This window comes from Pyrus communis, chromosome 13, assembly GCF_041283825.1.
Source record: "Pyrus communis isolate YQ-2024b chromosome 13, ASM4128382v1, whole genome shotgun sequence".
Taxonomy (NCBI): domain Eukaryota; kingdom Viridiplantae; phylum Streptophyta; class Magnoliopsida; order Rosales; family Rosaceae; genus Pyrus; species Pyrus communis.
In genome coordinates, this window is record NC_142577.1 from 22,732,740 (window position 1) to 22,758,737 (window position 25,998).

Genomic DNA, 25,998 nt, shown 5'->3' on the forward strand with positions numbered 1-25,998 from the left:
TAGTTTGGTATCAGAGCATAAGTTGGGCAGTATTGCGTTCATCACATGCATGATGTAAGCATTCTCGGTTCTTGAGCCTAATTTTCAAATCTGGCCACCTCATCGAGCACGAAAAATATGTTAGCTTCTTCCAAATTTTAAGTGACCTAGTTGACTTATTGACCTTTCAGATGAACGTTTTGGCGGCCACCTCTAAATTTTAAACAAAGAATCTCCCTACCAAGGAAAAATCCAGAATTGAGACAAGTTGATGGCCTTGAAGCAAGGCTAATCTATTGATAACTGTGTGCCACCAGAGTTTTACCAATCGATCCTACTACCATTTAGTCATTTCTACCAACCATTCCAAGTTAGGAACCAAGAATAATTTTGATTCCTTGGCAACATCCGATAGCACATCATCGATTAGAATTCCTACAATGTTTACTTCGTCAAGATTCCATAATTGTCTTGCGTGACAACCTGGTACTAAATTAGTAGCACCCCGATATCACTAATCTTCTTAAGCAAACTAGTTATAATTTCAAGTCTTCAGGAGGAAGATCGACTTACGTTTAAGCCCATCCTAAAGTAGATTATTAGCAAATTCCTTTTCCAGCCTCAAGACGTACCAATCATTACTAGTTTCCCGAATTTCTTTTGGTGATGTACTCATCATTTTGATGAGCATAGGCTCAGGTGTACAAGTTGTTATACCTACGGGCAATAGAAATCCCCGAAGTAGTAAGTATTTTTTTTCCCTAGAATTAATGAAACCACCTCACTGGACCAGTTCCTTACCAATCGTCCAAAACCATCCACCTGAGCGGGCTCTAACCTGTAATCAGCCTATAGTGCCGCTACTAATTGGCGACATCAGCCCATATTCTGGAATTGTCAATCAGTATTCAGGCGGTATGATTTCTGATACCAAGCACATGTACTAGTATTTGGGAAAGATACCTTTATGCCAGAACGCTGGTTTACAATTTCAGGGTAACGAACAATATCAAAATAGCATAAATGTGTTAATTAACGGCGAGACTGATAGATTGATTAACAGTGACAACCTAAGCTGAAGAAGGTAAAATTGTGGAAACTTAGGAACAAGTCTTGTAGGATGACCATAAACTTATAGTTGTTTTAACCATATTTTCCCACTTAGGTAACCAAAACCACTTCGATTAACCATCTTTCCGATCACTTCCACAAGCAAATATTAAATTAAAGCACGAATTAGTTTCCGCTATAAGAGCGAATTGAGTATTGAGAAAGCTGTGAATACCTATTAGCATGTGGCGTAGTGAAAGGAAGTAGTATGGTACGTTTTGGGGACGTATATCTTTGGCGTGAAGTGAAGTACACCACCGATCTACTTTCTCATACTACACCAGTTTTCCTTGCATCTTTTCGAACAAGTCCTACATCATTGGGAGATCTTAGTTACTAAAGCGTACCGATTAGGAATCTACTCAATCAAACACTTTATCTAGAGGACCGCAAACCTATCCGTGAAGGTGAAAGACTATACCTTAGGATCGTACCTAGACTTTAGCAACTCAATCGAGTAATGATCAAAACCGTCATTACCCATACTTCGAATTAATGGTCTACCCAACCAACTCTTGTGACCCAAGTTTTCTTTCATAGCCTGACGAATTCGTAGTAGTCTTATCGACAACTTTTCATCTACCTCAGCAGTGAGATCAAATTTTCTAGACTCTGATAGCTTTATACCAAATTGCTTAACTGTTAACTTTGAATTAATTGGTACCTTTCTCGGGAGACGTGATCTCAGAAAAGAATATTCCTTTCTTTTTCCCAAAAAAGTTATAGCGGAAGAAAGTTGGAATTCTCACAAAGTGTTGTGAAATCCGAGATATTCTTGGTCTTGTCGATTTTATCGACTATTTATTAGCTAATTTTTTACTATAGTGTTTTTCTTCACATATCAACCGAGGAAAGTTAGTTTAATTCTAATATAGATTATGAATAAAGTTACTAACAACTGAACTGTTGCCTCATCTCACCTTGGTTTTACACATTTCAATGACATTGATCATCTTGGAAATCCATGATGATGTGTTATTTGGATGTTTCGACTGTGCAGAGGCAGCATGACGAAGTATCGCTTACATTTTCCAATAGTTAGAACCGTTCGAAGTGAACCATCATATATACGACCTAGAGTCAACAATTATCATCTTCATTGAAAACCGAAGGGTACTTCTTGGTGGAGAAACATGTCCAGGACCTTTATCAATCTTAGACTTTTCAAATACATCCTCATTTGAAATAAGCTAAATTTTTTACAGCGGCAGTGGAAGAACCAAATCAATATCTATGTTTGCACTATCGTGTATCGTCCTGATTGTGCAAATGTTATTGCTGTTTACCGCAACAAAAGACAATTTCTACCCTTGAATTATTTTCAGCCTGTCATATTCCATTTTAGTTGAAATTCATGAGTATTGGTTTGACGTTATTTCCAAGTCATCAAGAAATCATTCGAGTGGTTATAATCATTTTCCGTGTCCGAATGAAGATGGAAAATATCACCATAAGCTCCTGGTATAGAGTGCACATATGGAGATCATGATGATGTTTCAGTGATTACTAACCGACTAGACAATTTACCCCACTTTCCATTGGTCCAGAGGGACTACATTTTTTATCACTCGATAAAATTGCTCATTCTTGAATTTATTGGATTTTCTGGCGTTTCAATCAGCATTTACTTGACTGTGATTCCATATTCATTTCTTGATGCTGGAAAGCATTTACGGTCAACCTTGAATACATGTTTACCCTACTGAACTTCGTATTGTTCTGAAGCAAATATTCGCTAACGAAAATTGCTTAGAGATCTAATTTTTAGTTTTGACCATTAATGCATCAATCACCCAACAAATACTATGCTGAACGAATTTTATCGTTGGGGATTAAATCTTCTAGAAGCTACCGTTGTAGTGAGGTGTTATGCATCCAATCCAGTTATCTTGTACTCTAGATTTGATAGACTTGTTTTGACCCTCAGATTCTTGAGTGTTCTTTTAGCCTTTCCTACATAGTTTTTTACTAAATTCTAGAGGAATTCAATATGAAACTACTCACTATGGCAATGTGAACTGCATTGTTCGGCTATGTGGTGTGTGTGTCACTATTGCATCTCACCGTGACACGTGTTTCACTTCCAAGTTTTTGGGAGTCTTATTGAAAGTCATGGGTACAAAGTTATTACTTATTACTACACTTCACCTTCGGACTAACGACGAGTCGGAATGAATTATCCAAAATTTCGTGGACATGTTGTGTTTTTCCATTTTATAGTTTAGCATGATTGTAGTAGACACTTATCTTACTTATCTTTGTTACAGTTGTGTGTAACGACGCTTACACTTTTGGTATTAGGTATAACACTATTCGAGACGTGGTACAGAAATTTTATACATAATACATTATTGACAATTGAGTATTGTGACCAGGTATTAGAATGATTGAGATTACGATACAAAATTTTTTATGATATTAATGATGTTGCCCGAAATGGTAGAACGTGAGTGCAATCGAGGCGCTAATCAACAAATTATACGTATTTCCCAATGAAAGGCAAGATGGTAATATTGCACCCTCGGGAATTTGTTACTTGCTTTTCGAGACAACAGTGAGCCGTCAGTATTACATGTTGCAGACCGTAATATTGCTAACTTATTTGTTGGATTCGTTAAGCAAGTTGACAGGTAAGCCTGTCTATGTTAGCATAGGTATTTGTTTATTTAATTAGTTATTTATTGTTTGGGCTTGACCCAAAGATACTACATACTTATCTTCAAAGTACATGACGCAATGAGTGCGTAGGTGAAAATTTTCAATGTTCAGTTTTGATTTCAGCACAACTATTTTAAATTGTACATTATATTACATATGTATTTTCACGATATGTTACTATATATCTATTTTTGGACTCGATTTTTTCATAAAGGATTTTATATTGTAGTATTGTATTGAAGGAGAAGGAAAATTTGAGTTTGGAGGCATGAAATAGGAATCAATACAATCTGATCGCGACAGAATGGCATTCTTTTTTATGCAACCGCTTTAGCTTGATTTCTCCTTTATATATTTTATTTCTATTTTGAGTATTTTATATATAGCAAGTTATTTCAAATTTTGGGGACAAAAAATTTTTAAGGTGGGTAGATTGTGACAATCCGTCAGTAATTTTACGATCTTATAAATTTTAAAAGGGTGAATTGACGAAAATGCCCTAGGGGCAAGATCGTTGACTTTTGTTGACCATCTTTCTGTGATGTGTACGAGCTACTATTTTACCATACTCTTGAAGTACTCAACGATACGAAAGCGTAGGCATAAATAGAATCAAATTTGGAATTACAATGAAGATTTTACGGAATTACGAATCCGAAACATACTTTTGTAAAAATTACTATTTTTATATTTTACATATTTATTCAAAATTTTATATTATTATATCCTTATTTTAATATTCTTTTAAAGGATTTTTTTTTTAATTATTTTATTAATTTATTTTGACTGTAAGGCCCACACCCCACATGTCTCCACTTTTCTCTTGCCGCATGGCTTCCTCCCCAGGATTCTTTGGAAATCCCTCTCCCGGCTCTCTCTCTTTCTCATCTCTCTCTCTCCTACCCGTACACCCATATCGCCGTTCTTCCTTTGGAGAGCACCGCCACCTCGCACCTCGCCGACGAGCCACATAACCATCACCCCCAACTCGTCCCATCTCTCTATACCTGAGCCCAAAGCCCAAATTTGAACAACCTTTGGACCTTGCACTGGAGAAACAAAGTATGGAGAACTCCAGCGGGTTCTCAAAATTTTTCTGGCGAGGTAACCTTTCGATCTCTTCCTTTTTGATGTTTTGATTCGATTCTTGAGTTGTATACATGTTTTGGTGATGTTTTGGACGCAGAAAACACCCCTGGAAATTAACCCAGATTTTCCGGTGAGAAACCGGGAGGCTTTCGAGCCGTTGTCTGGCAAAACCCGACCACGTTCGAGGAAACCAATGGTACTACTTGAATCCTTGTTCCTTGATCTTCGTTTTGATATATTACTTGGCTAGGTTTGGTGAAGTTCTAGTTAGTCGGAGTTTGTGGATACCGACGGTTGCAGTCGCAGCCCACCGGAGAAGAAGAAGAAGAAGAAAACAAAAAAGGGCCTTAGACCCAAAACCTAGTCCATCCTAACCAGCCTAATCCTTTGGGCCATTATAACCAACTGGCCCAGTTCATATCTAATTAGGTTGGGAATATTCTTAAGAATATTCTTGAAATATTCCTTGCATTGACTTTATTGAAATTTTCTAAGAAATCCTCCTAGGCTAAATTCGACGTCCCGAGTCCGTTTTTGACATCCATTTAGTGAAATTTCAAAGTTTTAACATAGTTGACCACCCGGGCGTCTAGGTTGACTTTTAGGATTGACCGTTGACTTTTCGTTGACTTTTTATGAAAATTGCCTGAAACCCTTCTTAGCGTATTTCAACGCCCTGATTCCAAATCCGCACTCCGTTTCTCCAAATTTAATTGTCTTAGTGGAGTTTTACTAATGGGTCCCAATATTATACTTAGGTGCGATTACTATCGAAGACTCCGGCTATCCTAGTTCGAACAACTACGACCTCACAAGTAACTGTGAGTGGATCTTTCATGTGTATGTACACATCACACCATACGCTCACTTTGGATCCATTGTAGGTGCCAGTCCTGTCGTGCAGGTTGCAATAAGCAACTCTGACTCGTAGTGCTACGCATAACGCCAGTCTTCACGTGATTATAGTACTAGAGCGTATATCATTGTTACACCTAGTCCTGTTCATGTCAGAATACCTCTGCGTGAACTAGTGTGTCAGCATGTGTCGATGAGCACTCGATATGAGATGTTTGCTTATGCGAGATTATGTTGATTAGGAACGTCATGCATTTACTTACGAAATATTGTGCCATATTTAATTCTTGAGCTATTGCAAGCCATGATAAGTACTTTCTTATGTGCACATCACACCATACGCTCACTTTGGATCCATTGTAGGTGCCAGTCCTGTCGTGCAGGTTGCAATAGGCAACTCTGACTCGTAGTGCTACGCATAACGCCAGTCTTCACGTGATTATAGTACTAGAGCGTATATCATTGTTGCACCCAGTCCTGTTCATGTCAGAATACCTCTGCGTGAACTAGTGTGTCAGCATGTGTCGATGAGCACTCGATATGAGATGTTTGCTTATGCGAGATTATGTTGATTAGGAACGTCATGCATTTACTTACGAAATATTGTGCCATATTTAATTCTTGAGCTATTGCAAGCCATGATAAGTACTTTCTTACTATACGTAGTATGTATATTTTTGAAAACTATACTTGTTTTACGACGAGGGGTTATTATGTTTTCAAAAAGGTTTTTACAAAACTTTATTTTTGGGCCCACCCACCCTTGTTTTTTGCCACTCCAAGTTTTAGTGGCTGAGCTTTCATATCGGCGAAGATTTTTGGCAAATCTTGGTATAAGTGGTTACCTTCATTGGTACGATTCTTATCCTACCTTACTATACTTTACTTATACTCTGACATCACGTATGAAATAGGTTCATTCCCGTTCACAAGCGCACTCTTATACTTAGGCACTTTTAAGTTTAAATTTATTTACATTTTTCACCTCACTATACTTTATGGCTTCGTCATCCTCCTGGTGTTGGCCAGCACAACTTGACTCAGAGTCCAAGTAGACATTCCGGGTTGGGGTGTGTCACACGCATAAAGCATACTCGCCTTCTCCATGAAACCTGCAGATTTTGCAGGTGGAAGGACCAACTTCTAGAGCTCATTTCGAGCTCGATTCCCAACCAATTTCAGTGATTTAAGAACCTAAATGAAGTTAGGAATGTTGGGAATCAATACATACCATTGGAGGCCATAACCTGGCCAAAAAAAAGTGTCTGAAAGTGGCCACGGTTTCAACTTCCAGAAATCTGGGAAATTTTTCCAAAGTTGTTTCTTGCGTCCAACACTCGATTAACACTTACCAACTAATTTAACCTAACCTAAAACATTATCTATAAGATTTTAAAAGCTTACCTATGTCGGGCATGGGGAGGACTCGTTGTGGTTCATCGGGGAAGACGATGAACAGTGACTATCGAGAGAGAAAGATCGCAGAAGGTGAGAAGAGAATGAGGGATGGTCCACAGATGGTGATGGTGCTCGCCGGAGTGGCGAGACTAGTGGTGGTGGAGGTGGTGCTGTCGTTGTTGGTTCTGCAAGCTCGGAGATAAAGTTGCAGAGATGGGGAAGAGATAAGGAGAAAGAGAGAAAGAGTGAGTGATGTGAGAGAGGGTTCGAGAGAGTTCATCAAGGAAGAAAGAAGAGAAAATAGAAGGAAGAAAAAGAGAGAGCCGAGAAACATCAAAATAGGGGTGGGCCCCACTGTCAAACCAAACAATGCAAGAAAAGACAAAATGGAAAAATATCTTGCGAGACGTAAAATTACCATAATGCCCTTACATTTTGAATTCCGTAAAATTCACATTCTAGCTCCAAATTCAATTATACTCGCACTCACGCATTCATAACAACGAGTACTACAAGGATACGCCAAGGAAAACAGCCTTATGTGATACGACTAATCGATCAACAAAAGTTAACGTTTTTCACCTCGAATAGCAGTTTCGTAAATTCACTTTTTAAAATTATAAAAACTGTAAAATCTGGGCCGGGTAGTTACAACCCAGGCATCACCCACCACCACTAAGACACTCACATGGGTTTGGGCTATAAAACCCAAACATCAGACCAACCATTGAAGCGATTGCGGCGAAGTGGCGAATATTTTGGCCACCGTTGGCTTTCACGTTGGTTTTCACCAGTTTCTGTCCACATTCAATCTTCGACAAAGTACAATTGGCTTAATCCCATCAAAAGTTACATAGGCAATCTAAACCTAAGGTTAGGTGTAACCACAATATAAAATGAAAAAATCATACGCTCTTCAACTATAGGTTTGTTTTTTGTCATGTCTCAAGATTAGAGTGTATAATGACATGTGGTATAATGAATATTTTTGAACTTGATGTTAAATAATTCTAGGAATAGTTTGAAGTGTGAAAGGTACTGAAAATTTCAAGGACGAAAATTCTATATGGTGGGGAGGATGTGAAATCCGAGGACGGGATTTCACTTCTCAAATATTTCGTATTTTTTAGAAATTTAATTTAATTTTTGTTAATTTTAGAGTTACAAAGTTGGGTTTTTCGTAATTAGTTATTAAAAATCTGTAGACCTTGATCACTGTTGATGCATAAAATCAATGAAAACTTTGGAACAACGTAAAGTGTCAAGTTTGTAACATTCTCTCGATTGCTTCGATCACCTAATGAGGATAATATGTAAAAAGATAGAGACAGGGAAGCAAACACAAGACCCTAAGTTTAGCCACGTCCACAGAGTAGAGGAGCTCTCATTAATAGTGAAGAGTTTACACAAATACATAGGTTCAAGCATAATCATCATTAATGGGTTCTAATGACTAGTTTAAGTACAACAATGACATTATGGATTAATTGTAGGAGAATGGTCTCCTTTTATAGTTGAGGGGAGTCTTTAGCTTTTGTCCACGGTCGATGTAAGACTCTATGAGCTTTATTCTGACGTTGACATGTGTTGCGTTGTGATTGGCCTCCTAGTTGGAGGGAAACTCTTGTGCTTCAGCAGGGGTGCCTCAGCATGAACCCCTCAGTGGGTCCTTGAAGTTATGACGTTGACCGGTGGTTGGTAGTTTTGGGATTGGTCAAGTATGGTATAAACAGTGCTCCCCCTAAGTTACCGAATGAGGAAAGCTTCTCGGTTGGGGACTTGACAAATCCAAGTCACTGAGTAATCACGAAACTTCTAAGTATCGAGGTGTAATAGCATATAGTAAGAGTCCCCCAAATCTCCAGACAAGGAGAGTTGCCGAAGGAGATGCCTCAATCTTCCCAAGTTGTTGAATAAAAGATTTCGCACATTCTCTTCTCCTCCTCTTGTACATTTCAGCCCAAATAGCTTTATTATTACGCCCACACGTCTTTTTTGTTGGTTGAAAATAAATAACCTAACACTTGGGCCCAGGTTCATTGAATGTGAACATACTACTCGGGCCTAGCTTTCAAGCCACCTTTTTTTTTCATTATTATTATTTTTTTTATTTTTTTGTAACGTTCCCACTTGTTTCATTTTTTTTTTTTATAAGTGGCAGCCGTGATCTCTCTCATTTTGTTTGTTAGGCACAAAAAGTAGGCCCAGCATCTTGTTTTGCTACACCAGCCTAGCACCTTGTTTCTCTGCTCTTTTTTATTAGGAAGGCGGCAGCCCAACATCTTTTCTCTTATTATTATTTTTACTTATTTTTTGAAAAAGAAAAAAGAAATATCTCCACCCTAGCCTTCCCGTGCCTTCTACCTTGCTCCCTATCTCCATTTTTTTTATTTTTTTGCGCAGCCTAGTACCTTGATATCGTGGCCTCCATGCCCAGCGCCTTCAAGCCTCTCTCTTTGTTTTCAACGCCTAAACCCCTTGGTTCAAACATTTCCATCAAAGACCCGGACTTCATTTATCCCGTACCTCCTTCTTCCTCCCTTAGCCTTTCCAGAAAATGAACTCCAGATCTTTCGCAGCCTCCTCCCCCCACTGTGAGAACGAACGATGTTTTTTTTTACTAGAGCTCCAACTGCGACAACTCATCAGGGAAGGAACATCGAGATTGGGGTTTTGGGTTTTCATTTTTCTAGCCATATTGGAGTTGTTACTTGGAGAGATGGGTCTGTGCAGAGGTGCAACGTGGTGAATTGAGGGAGAGAAAGTCTGAGACGGTGATTGCTGCTGGTGGGGTTTGATATAGTGGGTTTGGAGGGTAGGGAGATAAGGATGCAGGTTGCCTAACATAAGTGTGGGTTTTGGGTTTTGGGCGTAGGTTTATTGATTGTAGATTTTTGATTGTGGGTTTTTTGTTTGGGTAGTTTGAATGGTTGAAGCTATTACTAGGATATCATAAATTGATTTAGTTTTACACTATCTTGATCAAAAGTGTGTGACGTTTTTTACATGTTGTAATGTTGAAGTTTTCTAGTTAAAGCGTTATAGGTGAAACTTTGTGAGTAAAGCTTTGTGAGTAAAGCTTTGTGAGTGAAGTCTTTGTAGGTGAAGCTTTTTCGTTGAAGTTTTGTAGATGAAGCTTTTAAATTGTAGCTTTTAAGTTGAAGCTTTGTAGGTGAAACTTTTAGGTTAAAGCTAATTTGTAGGTGAAGCTTTTAAGTTGAAGCTTGTATGTTGAATCTTTGTAGGTGAAGCTTTTTGGTTGAAACTTTGTAGGTGAAGCTTTTAAGCTGAAGTTTTGTAGATGAAGCTTTTAGGTTGAAGCTTTATAGGTGAAGCTTTTAGGTTGAAGCTTTGTAGGTGAAGTTTTTTGGGCTTTGTGGGCTTTGTAGGTAAAGCTTTTTTATTGAAACTTTGTAGGTGAAGCATTTAGGTTGAAGCTTTGTAGGTGAAGTTTTTTTTGTTGAAGCTTTGTAGGTTGAAGTTTTGTAGGTGAAGCTTGTATGTTGAAGCTTTGTAGGTGAAGCTTTTATGTTGAAGCTAATCGTTGGGCACCATAAATTGATTTTGCTTCACATTATTTTGATCAATAGTGTGTGAAGCTTTTACATGTTGTAGTTGCATCTTATGTGTTGAAGCTTTTGTTCGGCACCATAAATGTGGGAGAGACAACATATATAGATTTTGCTTCCATACTCTTGAACAAGAGTGTGTAAGGCAAGCCACACATTGTAGTAGTTGAAGGTTTGGAGGAACCATATCAATTGATTTTGCTTCGCATAGTCTTGATCAAGAGTGTGCAAAGCTTTCTACGAGTTGTAGTGTTTGCATTGTTACATAAGGGAAATGTCTGGAGTAAATGCAAAAGGGTTGAAGAGCTTGATCTTTGTATACCATGCACTAAAGCCTTTGTTGGCTTGTAATAAGACTTTGTTGGTGACTATAACCCTTGTTGGGCATAAGTGCTCCCTCAGTTGGGTTGAGTTAAGCTTGCTTTATCTCCCTTTGAGCTGTAAGGCTTAAGGATTTTTTATTATTTATGAATGCTAAGAGTTCACATGTACAAGTTGTACCACTCCTCACCTAGTTGGTGGGAAGAATGGTGAGTTGTTGAGGCAAAAATGTTTATTAATAGTACTAGTTGTACTCTTCATCGCCTAGTTAGTGATATGAAGGTGAGTTCCTTCATCACCTAGTTGGTGATAAGAGTGCAAGTTGTCAAATGATATTAGAGTACGGGTTGTACCTTTCATCACATGGTTGGTGATACGCAGGTGAGTTCATTCATCACCTGGTTGGTGAGAATAAGGGCAAGGTGCCGAGGCACATTGCAAATGACAAAAAGTATGTTGACGCTCTTTCGAAGCTCAGTTGGCTTATGTATGAATGTGTTGAAATGTATGATGTTTATGTTGATTGACATGAGTGATGCTTATGAATGTTTTGCTATGCATGAAAGAATCCATGCTTTCTATATGTGAACCATGTTGGTTGTAACACTTAGTTTCACTTACTTTCTATCAAAGTACGCATATTGAAGCTCTGAGTTAGAGTATAAAGGTAGGTCAGCATAGACCGAGTGTTCAATGTTAGGAAAGTAAAAGACTCAAACAAAATTGTCTGAATTCTCTCTTCATTAAATATTTTTCAAATGGTTTATGATACAAAAGATCTCAAACAGTTAAGGGTCAAGACATTTGTAATGTGTATGCCTTCTTATAATAGCATTTTCTTCAGCACCTAGTCCCTCTACTTTGAAAGAGCGAGGCTTGACCCCATGGTCATAACAGTTGAAGGTAATTTCACCCCTGGTTGTCTTGATACGAACCTTTATCCCTATTGTTGTAATGAGCTTGCTGAGAGTAAAGATCCTTCCTTTTACCAAGAGACGAATATGTTTGGTGACTTAGCGAGTAGCTAAGTGAGGTAAGAGAGGATGAATGGGTGTCTGAATGGCCAAAACCTCTTACTTGGTAGAACTTGACTTTTACTCCTTACTTGTTGATAGAGGTTAACCATATAAGGGTTCCCTGGGTATGTCTTTGCCTCGGCAAAGGCATGATTTTAAGCTTGCATCATCACCTCAGAGTAAGTTTTCCAAGTGTTAACATTAATCATGTACTTGAAAAAGCATTCACGCATGCCTAACATGAAGGCCCTGAGTACTGCTTTATCATCTGCCTCAATGCAGCGAGAGTATTCGTGGATGAAGCGACCGGTATATTCACACAATGACTCGTCCGATTTCTGACGAATGGTGTATAACTCATCAGCGGAGTGTAAGCGATGAGCTTGGAAGATGTGTTAATCCACGAAGAGTCTTCTTAGCTCAATGAAGGAATCCATAGTATTAGGTTGAAGACGACAATACCAATTGAGAGCTCCACCATAGAGAGTTGAATGGAATATGAGACATCACTCCTTATCATTGTGTATTTGGTATGCCATGGTAGATTCGAAGATGTGGATATACTCAATTAGGTCTTCCCTCCCATTATATGATTGTAAGCCAAGTTTCTGTTTAGTTTTTCATGGTAGAGGGGTGCAAAGGATCCTCCTTGTTAATGGTCCTGGCCTTGGCTGATTCCAATCAAGTATTTTGGCCTGACGTTCGGCCTTCAACCTGTTCACTTCTTCAATGAGCTGCAAGATAAGGGGGTCCTGAGTGGAGTTAGGCACCATTAGAACTTTTCTTCGTAAGTTTTCCTCATTCTTTAAAAGTATGGAAATTTGGTCAAAGGCATATGGCCTTTTCCTGGATTCACCGTGCTCATTTCCAGGATGTGTCAGCTGGAAGTCCCCCGAGTCTCCTACACCTTCTTGTCCCTCCAAGGCTTGTCGTTCCTTTCCTAGATTGGGGGCTAGCCTACATTGTGGTAAGGGACTGAGCCCTTTGATGACCTTTGGGTCTTTGATCCTTGAGCTTATGTGGATGGGGTTTTCTCGACGCTGCCTCAAGAAATCTCGACAGTCGCGATAAACAGCCTTTGATCATTCCACTCCTTCTGCAAAAAGGCATTTCCTTCCACTTCTCCTGCTTTGGGTCGAAGCAGCTGGGTTAAGAGAAGTCTTGCGTTGACCAACACATTGATGGGTAGTTCACTGCTTATTAGGAGCATCCATGTTGAAGACCGGTAACCCTCCATGTTGGGGGGTACCCAGGTAATGGTTAACATCCACATGGGCGATGGGCTCGTGAGATTGAGTCTGCCTACCCTCGTGGAGCATCTAGAAGAGTTTCCCATATTGTTCTTGGAATATCCAATTATTCATTGTTATCTTGTTGTTCTAAGCGTCAAGCTCTTCGACCTTAGCCTGAAAAGCAAACTTCTTTCTTTCTTTCCTTCGCTGCCTCACACTAGGCACAAGGGGGTGTCGTTCTGCGTGTTGTAGCTTCTTTCACTTCCCTTGTTAGAAAAGGATGCCTACTCAAAAAAGAGTGTATGAACGATGGAAACCAACTTGACAAAGCTGGAAAGAGTAGGAATAAGTGTCGTTCCCACAAACGGCGCCAGATGTTGATGCACAAAATCAGTGAAAACTTTATAACAACGTAAAGTGTCAAGTTTGTGTCCTTCTCTCGATTGCTCTAGTCACCTAGTGAGGATAATATGTAAAGAGATAGAGACAAGGAAGCAAACACAAGATGTATTTGGTTCATCCTAAGTTTTGCCACATCCACAAAGTAGAGGAGTTCTTATTAATAGTGAAAGGTTTACACAAATACATAGGTTCAAGCATAATCATCATTAATGGGTTCTAACGACTAGTTTAAGTACAACAATGACATTATGGATTAATTGTAAAAGAATGGTCTCCTTTTATAGTTGAAGAGAGTCTTTAGCTTTTGTCTGCAGTCGATGTGGAACTCTATGAGCTTTATTCTAACGTTGACGTGTGTCGCGCTGTGATTAGCCTCTTGGTTGAAGGGAAACTCTTGTGCTTCGGCAGAGGTGCCTCAACATGAATTCTTCATTTGGTCCTTAAAGGTATGACGTTAACTGGTGCTCAGTAGTTTCGGGATTGGTCAAATATGGTACAAACAGTCACTATTAGTATTTTTCAATAGAGTTTGAACCCAAGAATGCATAGGTGAAAACTGTGCGCGACTTGGAGTTATTGAAATGCTATTTGTTGTTGATTGTGGAATTGTGAGTTGTCTAGAACTCTATGTTTTCATGCTAGATAATGCCATGAGAATGTTTTGAAGTAATTGCAAATAAATTTTTTTTTAGAGATTAACAAAATGATGAACTACGATTGCCTTGATCCCTTCACAGAGTACATGCGTAGTTTCCAACCCTAAGGTTTGGTTCATCCACAAAGTAAAATGAAAATTTCTTACATTGTTGAACTATTAGTTTTTTTTTTTTTTGTCATGTCTCGGGATCGATGTGTGACAATTTTAATAGTATTTGAACTTAGGTATTAAGTTATCGTACCCTTTCATTAGAGTGAGGACTATGAGTGCAATAAAAAAGGAGAAAAGCAAAAAGAAAAAGTTGGCAGCAAAGCAAAAAGAAAAAGTTGAAATTGGCTTCCAATATTTCTCGATAGAGCTACAAACCTGTGCCTAAATCTATAATAGCAACAGCAGTAACTGAGAACCTTTTCGTATTCTTCTATTCTCGCAAAGCAGTGCCTAGATTATAACTGGTTCAGTGCCTCGGGTTCAAGTTATGTTGCTAATTCAAAGTTCCAAAATTTCATTTTAATGGGCATGAATATTGCCTCATTGTGCTTGGGAAGAAAGGTTTGAGTGAATTTGAAGAAAGACCTTTGCATGGTTTGAAGATTAAAGTGTACGCATCTTCCTTTATACAATCTTTTCACTTTCAAATTTTAACAAATCGAAGGTATCCACAATGTATGAATCGGAAAAGAAAGTGCTTTGTGTTGTTGCTTGTTGTTTAAGGTGTTTTAACGAAAGAGTTTTAACGAAACACTCCCGATATTGTTCATTTTTAACGAAAAAACACATTTTTATCTTTTCATGGTACCATTCATTACACCTTTATTTGTCTTTTTTCATTAAAACTAAAGTTTTTTTTTTTTTTTACTTTTCATTAGTTTTCCCAATTATAATGAATCGGAAAAGAAAGAGATTGCACACCGAATTTATTAAATTTAGTACGGTACAGAGATGAAAAGACATATCTCATCCAATGTGCAGCAAGCTCATTGCATGGAGAGATTTTTTTCAATTTATTCGAAACATGAGATGGTATGTCATATGTCATTATATAATTAGAGGGAAGTTTTTTTTAAGTATACAATAACATGTGGTATATCACTCTGTGCTCCGATCATACTAAAAAATCTCTCCATTAGATGCTCGTACATGCTTGTCTAATGACAGTATATATAGGTAAGCTCTCTTGAAGCAAAAGATAATTGTATAGCCTTAACAGTTTGTCAATCAATTTCAATTTTATTGCCATGGCTTGTTCTCTCTTTCAACAAAATGGTTAAATAGTTATTTTGATTTATATTAACGGTTTTAGGCTAAACAATATGTGCTTCCATTAACACTATTTTTTTTTTTTTTCAGGGTTTTCAACATCATATTCAGATTCCCCCCCAACTCATTACACTCTAAAAATCGCGTCCTTTTCATTGCTAACCAAACTTTCAGCGGACAAATATGAGTCGGGAGAATTTGAAACTGCAGGATACAAATGGTAAATCCCACATTATATCATCTGCTAAAGTTGAGTTTAATATCATCTTCTGCAAACTTATGTTTCACTCTCACTACCCGACATTAGTTCTTATGACATTTTCCTTTTTTTGTCATGCAATGTTAATGTTTGTGTTTGGTAATATAAGCTTCAATGGAGACTCTGTGCAAGAGGAAAGACAGAGAGAGTTCACAAAGAAGATGAAAGGAATTCTGCACTTCTCATTTCACACACTGAACATGCCAAACACTTTGTTACCGTTGCACATGGAAGGAAGGGAGATCCTTCACACTCCAATATACAACATAATCTCAACCATTCATTGGTATTATCCTATGAGATAATGCCACATGTCTAATTCTATTACTTAAACTAAATACAACATTAAGAAACCATGTGGACTATGATCCAATGGCTGACATTCAAACTGAAACAAAAATGCATTTATGAAATGATCTCAGCCATCAATTTCCAGCTGAAGGGTTACATTCCAACACTCCCTTCTAACCCTTTAGCTGATTTGACTCCAAGTAGCTCTCTTAGGTACACAAACCGATCTTTAGGCAAGGCTTTGGTCAGGATATCTGCAATCTGTTCCTCTGTCCTGCAGTACACTAGCTCAATCTCTTTAGCTTGAATTGCTTCTCGGATGAAATGAAACTTCCTGTTAATGTGTCTTGTCTTCTGATGAAAAACTGGATTCTTTGCCATAGCAATGGCTGATGTATTATCACACATAATCTGAGTTCCCTCCACTTGTTCTTCTCCAAAATCTTCCAGGACAAACCTCAACCACTTTGCTTGTGATGTAGCTTCTGCAGCACTGACATATTCTACTTCTGCAGTAGACAATGCCACAGTGTTTTGTTTGATTGAAGCCCATGAAAACATACCAGATCCTAGTGTAAATGCATACCCTGAGGTGCTTCTCATATCATCCTCACTTCCAGCCCAGTCACTGTCACAATAGCCAATTAGAGTAGTTGTTTTGCCTCTATCGAAAATGATTCCAAAATCAACTGTTCCCTGGATGTATCTCAGTACCCTTTTAGCTGTTCCCATATGTTTCTTGGTAGGATTGTGCATGAATCGTGACAATAAACTTGCTGCAAACATCACATCAGGTCTAGTTGCAGTCAAATAAAGCAAACTTCCAACAAGCTGTCTATACTCTCCTTCATCTGCTGCCTCACTCCCATCAACTTTGGTCAATTTCTCATTCATGGCAAGTGGGGTAGCCACTGGTTTGCAATCTTTCAAGCCAAACTTTTCAATTAGCTTCTGTGCATATTTCTTTTGATGTATAAAAATGCTATTCTCAGTTTGGAGTACACCCATTCCAAGGAAATGATGCAATAAACCCAAGTCAGTCATCTCATAGTGTTTCATCATATCATTTCTGAACTCTTCAAGCATTTGTGGACTGCTACCAGTATAAACTATGTCATCTACATACAGAGAGACAATAATGATACCAGAATCCTTTCTTGTCTTAACATACAGAGTTGCCTCACTTGAACTTTTCTCAAACCCTGCACTATTGAAGTATGCATTAATCTCATCATACCAGGCTCTTGGTGCCTGTTTCAAACCATAGAGAGCCTTGTTCAGTTTGTACACCTTTGTTTCCTCACTTTCCTTCACAAAACCTTGAGGTTGCTCGACATATACTTCTTCCTTTAGTATCCCATTGAGGAATGCAGACTTCACATCTAACTGATATAAGTTCCATTTCTTCTGTGCAGCAAGAGCAATCAATGTCCTAATCGTGTCCAACCTTGCCACAGGGGCAAAGGTTTCATTATAATCGATTCCAGGCTTTTGTGAATAGCCTTTAGCCACCAGTCGAGCTTTGTTCTTCTGCACAGTACCATCCAGATTAAGTTTGGTCTTATAGACCCACTTAACACCAATAACAGGCTTGTCATAAGGTCTCTCAACAAGCTGCCATGTGTTGTTCTTTTCGATCATATCCAGTTCAGCTCTCATTGCACTCCTCCATGACTCATCCTTAGCTGCATCATCATAATTTTCAGGTTCAATGACACACATGTTGCATTGAGCCATGATCTCATTTATACTTCTCCATTTCTTAGGTGTATCATCATGTGCTTGAGATCTATCAACCACATTCTCACTTTGAGAAACAATATATTCCCCAGAGTGAGAGTTCTCACCAATAACACAATTTTCATTAGCAATCTGATGATCATTACTGACTGGAAATGTTATTCCAGTATCTTCATTGCAGTTCCAGTCCCAAAAGGCATCCTCATCAAATATGACATCTCTTGAGAGGACAATTTTCCTTGAATTTGGATCAAACAGTCTATAGCCTTTCTCACTTGCAGCATATCCAACAAAAATACACTTGTGACTATTCTCTTCTAACTTGTGTCTAAGGCTAGAGGGTATGTGAACATAGCAGATGGATCCAAATATTTTCAAGTGATCTATTCCAGGTTTTCTGCCACTATATGCCTCAAACGGTGTAGTCTTTCTCAAAGCTTTGGATGGACACCTGTTAAGCAGATACACTGCAGTATTGACTGCCTCTGCCCAAAACATGTATGGAAGACTCTTCTCATGCAACATTGACTTTGCCATTTCCACAACAGTCCTGTTCTTCCTCTCAGACACTCCATTTTGTTGAAGAGTGTAAGCCATAGTTAGTTGTCTCTGAATTCCCAGATCACTGCAATATCCAATAAAATCTGCAGAAAGAAACTCTCCTCCTCTATCACTTCTGAGGCATTTTACCTTATATCCACATTGTAGCTCAGTCATTGCCTTAAATTTCTTAAAACATCCAAATGCATCAGACTTATTTCTCAAGAAATATACCCATGACATCCTTGTGCAGTCATCTGTGAATAGCAAGAAATATATGTTTCCAGAATGAGATTCGACTTGCATTGGGCCACAAATATCTGTGTGAACTACTTCCAGTGGATCCTTAACTCTCCAAGTCGATTTAGAAGGGAATGAGTCTCTGTGTTGTTTACCTAGCATACACCCTTCACACACACTTGTTGACATCTCTAACTTAGGCAATCCATGTACTAGATTCTGTTCTTCAAGTGCTTTAAGACCTCCTTCATGCAAGTGTCCCAGCCTTTTATGCCATATCTTTGAGCAGTGTATGACACTAGCTTTTAGAGCACACTGAGTTACAGGCATCATTGTCAAAGGAAAACACCTATTTGCAGTCATATGAACTCTTACTACCAAGTTGTCAAGTGACCAACCATCAAATACATTCACTACACCACCTCCAAACAACAAATAATAACCGTGCTCCATCATCTGTCCTACACTGAGAAGGTTTTCCTCAAGTCCAGGAACAAGCATCACTTCTTGTATATGTTTTCTTCCCAGTTTAGTCTCAATCACCAAAGTTCCCTTTCCTGCCACCTGCACAACCTCTCATGTGCCCATCTTTACCTTTGAGGTCAAATTTCTTTGAACATCAACCAACAATCTCTCATCACCTGTCATGTGGTTGCTACAGCCACTGTCTATATACCAAGAATTATTTACCTTCACATCTGTCACTGCATTGCAAGCATAAAACAGTGATCCCATTTCTCCCATCTGCCTTGCATAATTTTCCTTCTGCATCCCCTTGTTCTCATGACAGTCTTTTACAGAATGTCCTGGTTTCCCACAGCCAGTACATTTTGGTTTGCCTTCATACCAACACTTCCCATAATGTAATCTATCACACCATTTGCAATCACCCTGAGAATTGTTTTGTTTCTGAGTATAATTAGGCCTATGATCCCAATTCCTTTGAGTGTTGTTCTGTCTCAAAGCATAATTGGGTTTGTGATCCCAACCTCTTTGAATGTTACTCGGCCTCTGAACTAAGTTAGGCTTATGATCCCAACCTTTTCCTCTTGATTTCCAATTCTCTTGAGACCTGTGATTCCTAGAAAATCCACCACTTCTAGCACCCTTAGTTGCAACAGTTAAACTTGCAAATGCTTTCTCAGTAGAAGACTCAGCATGTAAATCAAGCCGCTGCTCAAATCCTTTTAGAGAAGCCACAACCTCTTGAACCTCAATAGTTTCAAGATCTCTAGAGTGCTCAATTACATAACAGATAGCATCATATGTTTTAGGAAGACTAATCAATAATTTCTGCACTATTCTCTCCCTAGATAATTCTTCTCCATAGCTTTTCATTTGATTAATGATATCAAACAATCGAGAGAGATATACAGATAACGGTTCACTATCCTTCATACGAGTATATTCAAAATCTCTACGTAACCCTTGTAATTTTACATTTCTTACTTGTTTATCACCTCGAAATTCACCTTTTAGAGCATCCCAAGCTCCTTTGGATGTCTCCTCATTCACGATTCTGGGAAAAATCTGATCCGAGACTGCGCCTTGAATCATTCCAAGCGCACGAGCATCCTTCATCAGAATCTCGCTGAACGACACTTCACCTGACGCCTCCTTCTTCGTCTCGTCACCCTTAGCTTCTTTAGACTTTGGATCTGATGATTCAAACCCATTATCAACCAGCTCCCATAAACCATGAGATTTCAGAATGGTCTTCATTCGAATACTCCAGAACTCATAATTCTCTCCATTGAAAACTGGAGCTCTAAGCTCAACACTACCGGATCCAGCCATATTAGACTTGAATCAAAGCAATCGTAAATTTCCAGATTCGATTTGAGCTCGAGTATGCAGCTCAATCGATCTTCACGAACTCACAGATTTCACGCCCAGATTAGACGATGAAACCAGGCTCTGAGGCCATGTTAATGTTTGTGTTTGGTAATATAAGCTTCAATGGAGACTCTGTGCAAGAGGAAAGACAGAGAGAGTTCACAAAGAAGATGAAAGGAATTCTGCACTTCTCATTTCACACACTGAACATGCCAAACACTTTGTTACCGTTGCACACGGAAGGAAGGGAGATCCTTCACACTCCAATATACAACATAATCTCAACCATTCATTGGTATTATCCTATGAGATAATGCCACATGTCTAATTCTATTACTTAAACTAAATACAACATTAAGAAACCATGTGGACTATGATCCAATGGCTGACATTCAAACTGAAACAAAAATGCATTTATGAAATGATCTCAGCCATCAATTTCCAGCTGAAGGGTTACATTCCAACATGCAATAATGTGTTTCGTATATCATGTGCTGTGTAAGCTGCCAAAAAAAAAAAATGTTAGCCATACTGTATGTTTGCCCTCAGGAAACTACTGCTCTACCCGAATGGGAACAAGAAGAAAAATGTGGAAGGCCACATCTCTGTTTACTTGGAAATGGTTGGAGCTGATTCACTTCAGACAGGATGCGAAGTATATGTTGATTTTAGGTTCTTTTTGCTTGATCAGAATAAAGGCATGTTCCTGGTTCTTCAAGGTACATTTTACCCACTTCTAAAGTTAATTCTCATCAAGTGAACATATTCATAGACCGGAAATTTTCTTGTTTGCAAATTTCAGCGCTCATTGCTCATTTTCTGATCATTATTTTGTACCTTGCATATTCCTTAGATGCCAATAAAAAGGAAAAGTGTTTCCATGGGATGATGCGTTATTCAGGATTTGATAAGCTTGTCACTCTTAAATCGTTTACTGATGCTTCCAACGGATATGTCGTTGATGATTCCTGTGTGATTGGAGCTGAGGTCTTTGTTTGTAAAGAAAGAAGAGCTGGCAAAGGAGAGTCAATATCGATGATCAAGGATGCTGTTATGTGCAAGCATGTTTGGAAGGTTGAGAACTTTTCAGAGTTAGGCAATGAATGTTGCAAATCAGAACCCTTCACTGCCGGAGAACGGAAATGGTATATCTGCTAGGCCCTTTATATTAATACCCTTAATAAGAGAATTTTAAATTTTTAGTCCACCGTATAATCTTGTTTTACCTGCATGAGAACAAAAGGATATTATTTTTGAGTTTCAAACTATATATGCAATTTTAACTAAACTTTCGCACTAGATGTGGTCGATCACTGTAAAACTTGCTGAAATTTTGCTTCCCATGTACGAGTTTGCTCTTTTAATTCAATCCCAAAGATGTGAGGTGAATCGGGTCCCATCCCAAATAACGAAAAATATATAATAAAAAGTCACCATATTCTTCCCGATGTTGCAGGAAGATAAAGCTCTATCCCGAGGGAAATAACGCTGGAAAGGATACTCATATTTCTCTTTACTTGGGATTGGATGATCCAGAATCTTTTCCTTGTATTTCTCTTTTATTCTCAGAATTGGGCGATCCAAAAAAACTTGCTGGCCCCAAAGTATTTGCAGAGTTTTCACTGATCATTGTAGATCAAATACATGCCAAACATAAGTGCTTTAAAGGTAAAGATTGTCCTATTTCAGTGTTTTATTGCATGCATCCCTCATAACATCGGCGTGTATTATGTGTAGGTAACAACTGGTTCTGTACCTCAAATCTGACTTGGGGCTGGCCTAAGTTCATTTCGCTGGACACTTTGAATGAGGCAGGCAATGGGTTTTTGGTGAAGGATGCTTGCATAGTGGAGGCAGAGGTCACTGTCCATGGAACTGCAACTGTACTGTAGTTGGCATGTCGTATGTTTTGGCTGTTGCTAAAAAGATGTTACAAATGAAAGGACTAAAAACTTTGTCATTGTCCATGATGTTGTAAAAGCACTGTCTAGATGTGGGTATACCATAGTGCTAAAATCCTCGTTCACCAAATGACTTGTGATTGAAGGGTATTTTGATGTTTTTAATTAATTTTGTCTAAAGTTTGTGATTTTTGCGAGTTGGAAGGCCACTTTTCTTCTTTTTAAATATTTTATGCGTTTAACATATTGAGCCACTGGCACGCACATTTTTTAACATTTCACCTCGTCATGTGAGGTCAGTTAAGGCTAATAAGTAGGCAACCTTTGTAGATGATCACTGTGTGTTTGGAACGGACGTCTTTGTTTGTAAAGAAAGAAGAACAGGAAATGGAGAGTGTCTATCAATTCTCAAGAATGCATGCATGAGTTTAAAGAAGGTAAAAGATCGGCCTGGTACGCTGAGTGTTTAACTGTATATAATGTCATATAACATGAGGGTTTATTTCTTCTGTGTAGATGACCACTGGTGTAGTGCCTCTCAATCGCACGCAAGGGGTTTGTGGTGAAGGATACTTGCGTAGTGGAGGCAGAGGTCACTGTCCATGGAATTGCGGAAGCACTATAGTCAGCTTGTATTAGATTTCGGATATTGTTAAAATGCTGTTAATCAACTTATGAATACGAATGAAGTTCTGCGTCCATGATATGGTTTGTACTAAATTAAAGTGGCGTTCTATAGAACCCTAGAGCTGCAGCCCCTTCCCACTTGTACTAAAAGTGGCGTTCAAAATCTGTCGTGTGAGAAATATGTCGAGTCTTGACCGGTAAATTTCAAGTAGCATCTCGTGTTTAGCTAAAAACTTTGTTTGGCTAGTCTAATCTTAACTTGTTCGACAATGCTAAACCTTAAACATTGTTCCTTAACAGGTATTGGATACCTTTTCAATGAAACAAGGGTAACCCTTTAGAAGCAAAGCATAACAGTTCAATCTTCAAAAAGGTTTCAAGTTAGGAATAACACCTTTAATATTTCCTTAATAAAAGTGGCAAAACATAGTTTGTTCTGCAACTGAAAACCGGTTGAATTCTTTGTAATCGAATCATCGGTAAAAATTAAGTTTATCGACATGACTAGTCTTAACTTCGATGACCAAGATGGTAAGATGCTCTATCTGTTTGCTTGAGTGTGTTGGAGTTGAAAGCATTAACTAATGTACAAATTTTATTTCAGGGATTTTGAGAACAATTTCTGATGCACCACCAACTCATTACACAGTAAAAATCCAGTCGGTTTCATTGCTCACCAAAAACTCAGTGGAGAAATATGAATCCGGGGACTTTGAAGCCGGAGGATACAAATGGTACAATCCTTTCTCTCAATTTCTAAGAACAAATCCTTACTGTTTCATTTTTTGTAAGCTTTGCAATAATTGCTAGTATTTTCTTCTAATTTTCGAGCTACTTAATTTAGAGTACTATAATTTGTTGTTTTGCTGCAGGAAACTGGTTTTCTATCCAAATGGAAACAAGAATAGGAATGTAAAAGAGCACATCTCTCTCTACTTGGTAATGTCAGGATCAAATGCTCTCCAAGTTTCTTCGGAAGTGTATGCTGTTTTCAGGTTGTTTTCGCTCGATCAGAACAACGGGAACTACTTTGTTTTTCAAGGTACTATTTCTTTCATTCAATTCAAAATATAAACAAGCTTATTGTTCTCATAATTGCGAAGCATCGCCTCATTTTCTTACATGTTTTCCCTGTGCATTGCTTAGAACAAAAGGAAAGGCGCTTTCATGGGATGAAACCTGAATGGGGGTTCGATCAATTTCTCTCGCACAAAGTTTTCAATGAAGCTTCCAATGGATTCCTCATTGATGACACATGTGTGTTCGGGGCGGAGGTCTTTGTTTCTAAAGAGAGCAGGACAGACAAAGGAGAGTGTCTATCGATGGTAAAGGATCCTGTTATGTACAAGAATATTTGGAGGATTGACAACTTCTCAAAGCTAGGCGGTGAATCCTACGACTCAAAAGTATTCACTGCCGGAGACCATAAATGGTATGTAACCCTAAACTAGTTAGACTTCGCTTCCTGTATAAGAAATTTTCTCGAAGACATCGGAGACTTAAGCAGAGTCAAGTAAAAGTTTTGTAAATATATTGGTTGCTTTGCAGGAAGATACAGCTCTATCCCAAGGGAAAAGGCAATGGAATTGGTACCCATCTGGCTCTTTATCTGGCGTTAGCCGAACCGAAATCTCTTCCTCCTGGCTGTAAAATATATGCAGAGTTTACCCTACGCCTCCTAGACCAGGTGAATGCCAGGCATCAGTTTGCTAAAGGTAAAGATTCGGTATTCCTGTTGCTACATAATCATATGAGGAAATAAGGATTTGAACATGTTACAAACTTTAAAATTAAGGGAAGGTTTAACAAAACACTCCCGGTACTGTTTATTTTTAACGAAAAATCATATTTATACTTTTTCCTAGTACTATTTACTATACCTTTAAAAAGAACTTTTCATTAAAAAGAAAATTTTTTTAACTTTTCGTTAGTTTTCCTTATTAAAGGGTGATTTTATTGGCGCCCCCTAATGAAATTCAACCCATGGACAAACACGGGTGCTCGAGTTCTTCGTGACGTTTGAATCTCGATGGCAACGACGATGGTGATGCTCATTGTTGAACTCTCGTTCAGTGGAAAGTTGATATCGAGAATTTTTTATTACAACCCACTGAAAACGTTCACAACTTTTTGGTTGGTTGTTGCAAAATGTTGCGGGATGTTGACTCTTGTTTCTAGTAGAAGGCAACTGAATATTTTGAGCAACATTAAAAGGACGATAAATCGTACACAAACGACAATTTAATCTGTTTACTGCCACCTAGTTCTATTTTTTATTAAAAGTTTGCAACCTATGTGTGTGTTTTAATCCAAAATACTTGTAAACTGATAATATTTTTGGTGGTTGTAGCAAATTACTGGTTTAGTGCCTCAAATTCGGAGTGGGGATGGTGGAGATTCATTACACTGGGATTATTGAATCAGGCTAGCATGGGGCTTGTGTCGAAGGATACTTGCATCATTGAGGCAGAGGTCACTGTCCATGGAATTACTAGTGCACTGTAGCGGAATTGTAAAACAGTAATAAATGTCTGCTGTGTGAAACTATGGGGGCGTAAAATACTAAAAAATGTCAAATAAGCTGTTAAAACCATATTCACTAGACTTGTTAGTTAGTCGTCTGTATGAAAGTATTGCTTCCGACCTTCATGAGGAATAAATACATCATTCTCTATTCTTCATATGCTCTTCTTGTTTTCAATTTCTTTTTAGGAAAACTAATAAAAATGGTTTGAAAACTTTTAGTTTTAACGATAAGGACAAAATAAAGGGTAAAATGAATAGTACCATGTTTGACTTTTTAGTGTAAAAATATAATTTTTCGTTAAAGTGAACAGTACCATAGGCTTTTCGTTAAAACTCTCATTTTTTTTTTTTCTTTCAAAAATTTTATTGTGCAGTGGAGCATAGAAATACAATACACGAGACTTTTTCACTGCTAGATCTTGGTTTAGAGCATTTTCACTCATTGTCAAAGGGCAAGGGCTTGGAAAATGCCCTTCAACCACGAAACCCAC

At 38.3% G+C, this 25,998-nt stretch overlaps 2 protein-coding genes across 5 annotated transcripts; both read left to right on the forward strand.

Moving 5' to 3' along the window:
- The first annotated feature begins 4,572 nt into the window (after positions 1 to 4,572).
- On the forward strand, positions 4,573 to 22,563 carry LOC137736228 (ubiquitin C-terminal hydrolase 12-like). 4 transcript variants are annotated; one of them, XM_088683062.1, is made up of 7 exons: positions 4,592 to 4,851; positions 4,934 to 5,032; positions 15,638 to 15,767; positions 21,003 to 21,172; positions 21,307 to 21,598; positions 21,910 to 22,121; positions 22,191 to 22,563. In XM_088683062.1, exons 4-7 carry the CDS (start codon positions 21,073 to 21,075, stop codon positions 22,343 to 22,345), a joined length of 759 nt encoding a protein of 252 aa, XP_088539188.1. In that variant the 5' UTR covers positions 4,592 to 4,851; positions 4,934 to 5,032; positions 15,638 to 15,767; positions 21,003 to 21,072; the 3' UTR covers positions 22,346 to 22,563. The 4 variants fall into 4 exon arrangements, with proteins under 4 accessions (XP_088539185.1, XP_088539188.1, XP_088539186.1 ...); XM_088683059.1 differs by lacking the exon at positions 4,934 to 5,032 and having other exon boundaries at positions 4,573 to 4,851; XM_088683060.1 differs by lacking the exons at positions 4,592 to 4,851; positions 4,934 to 5,032 and adding an exon at positions 15,289 to 15,454.
- An 832-nt stretch (positions 22,564 to 23,395) lies between these two features.
- LOC137736446 (BTB/POZ and MATH domain-containing protein 3) lies at positions 23,396 to 25,662 on the forward strand. Its single transcript, XM_068475711.2, has 6 exons — positions 23,396 to 23,512; positions 23,586 to 23,715; positions 23,854 to 24,023; positions 24,128 to 24,413; positions 24,530 to 24,696; positions 25,332 to 25,662. The coding sequence occupies exons 1-6, from the start codon at positions 23,482 to 23,484 to the stop codon at positions 25,484 to 25,486; spliced, it is 939 nt and encodes a 312-aa protein (XP_068331812.2). The 5' UTR covers positions 23,396 to 23,481; the 3' UTR covers positions 25,487 to 25,662.
- Positions 25,663 to 25,998: the final 336 nt, after the last annotated feature.

Coding starts and splice junctions, on each gene's coding strand:
- LOC137736228 (XM_088683059.1), top strand. CDS start 4,812: ATGGAGAACTCCAGCGGGTTCTCAAAATTTTTCTGGCGAG. Junction 15,768..21,002: donor GAAACTGCAGGATACAAATG/GTAAATCCCACA, acceptor GTTTGCCCTCAG/GAAACTACTGCTCTACCCGA. Junction 22,122..22,190: donor CAAACATAAGTGCTTTAAAG/GTAAAGATTGTC, acceptor TATTATGTGTAG/GTAACAACTGGTTCTGTACC.
- LOC137736446 (XM_068475711.2), top strand. CDS start 23,482: ATGACTAGTCTTAACTTCGATGACCAAGATG. Junction 24,024..24,127: donor GAACTACTTTGTTTTTCAAG/GTACTATTTCTT, acceptor TGCATTGCTTAG/AACAAAAGGAAAGGCGCTTT. Junction 24,414..24,529: donor ACTGCCGGAGACCATAAATG/GTATGTAACCCT, acceptor GTTGCTTTGCAG/GAAGATACAGCTCTATCCCA.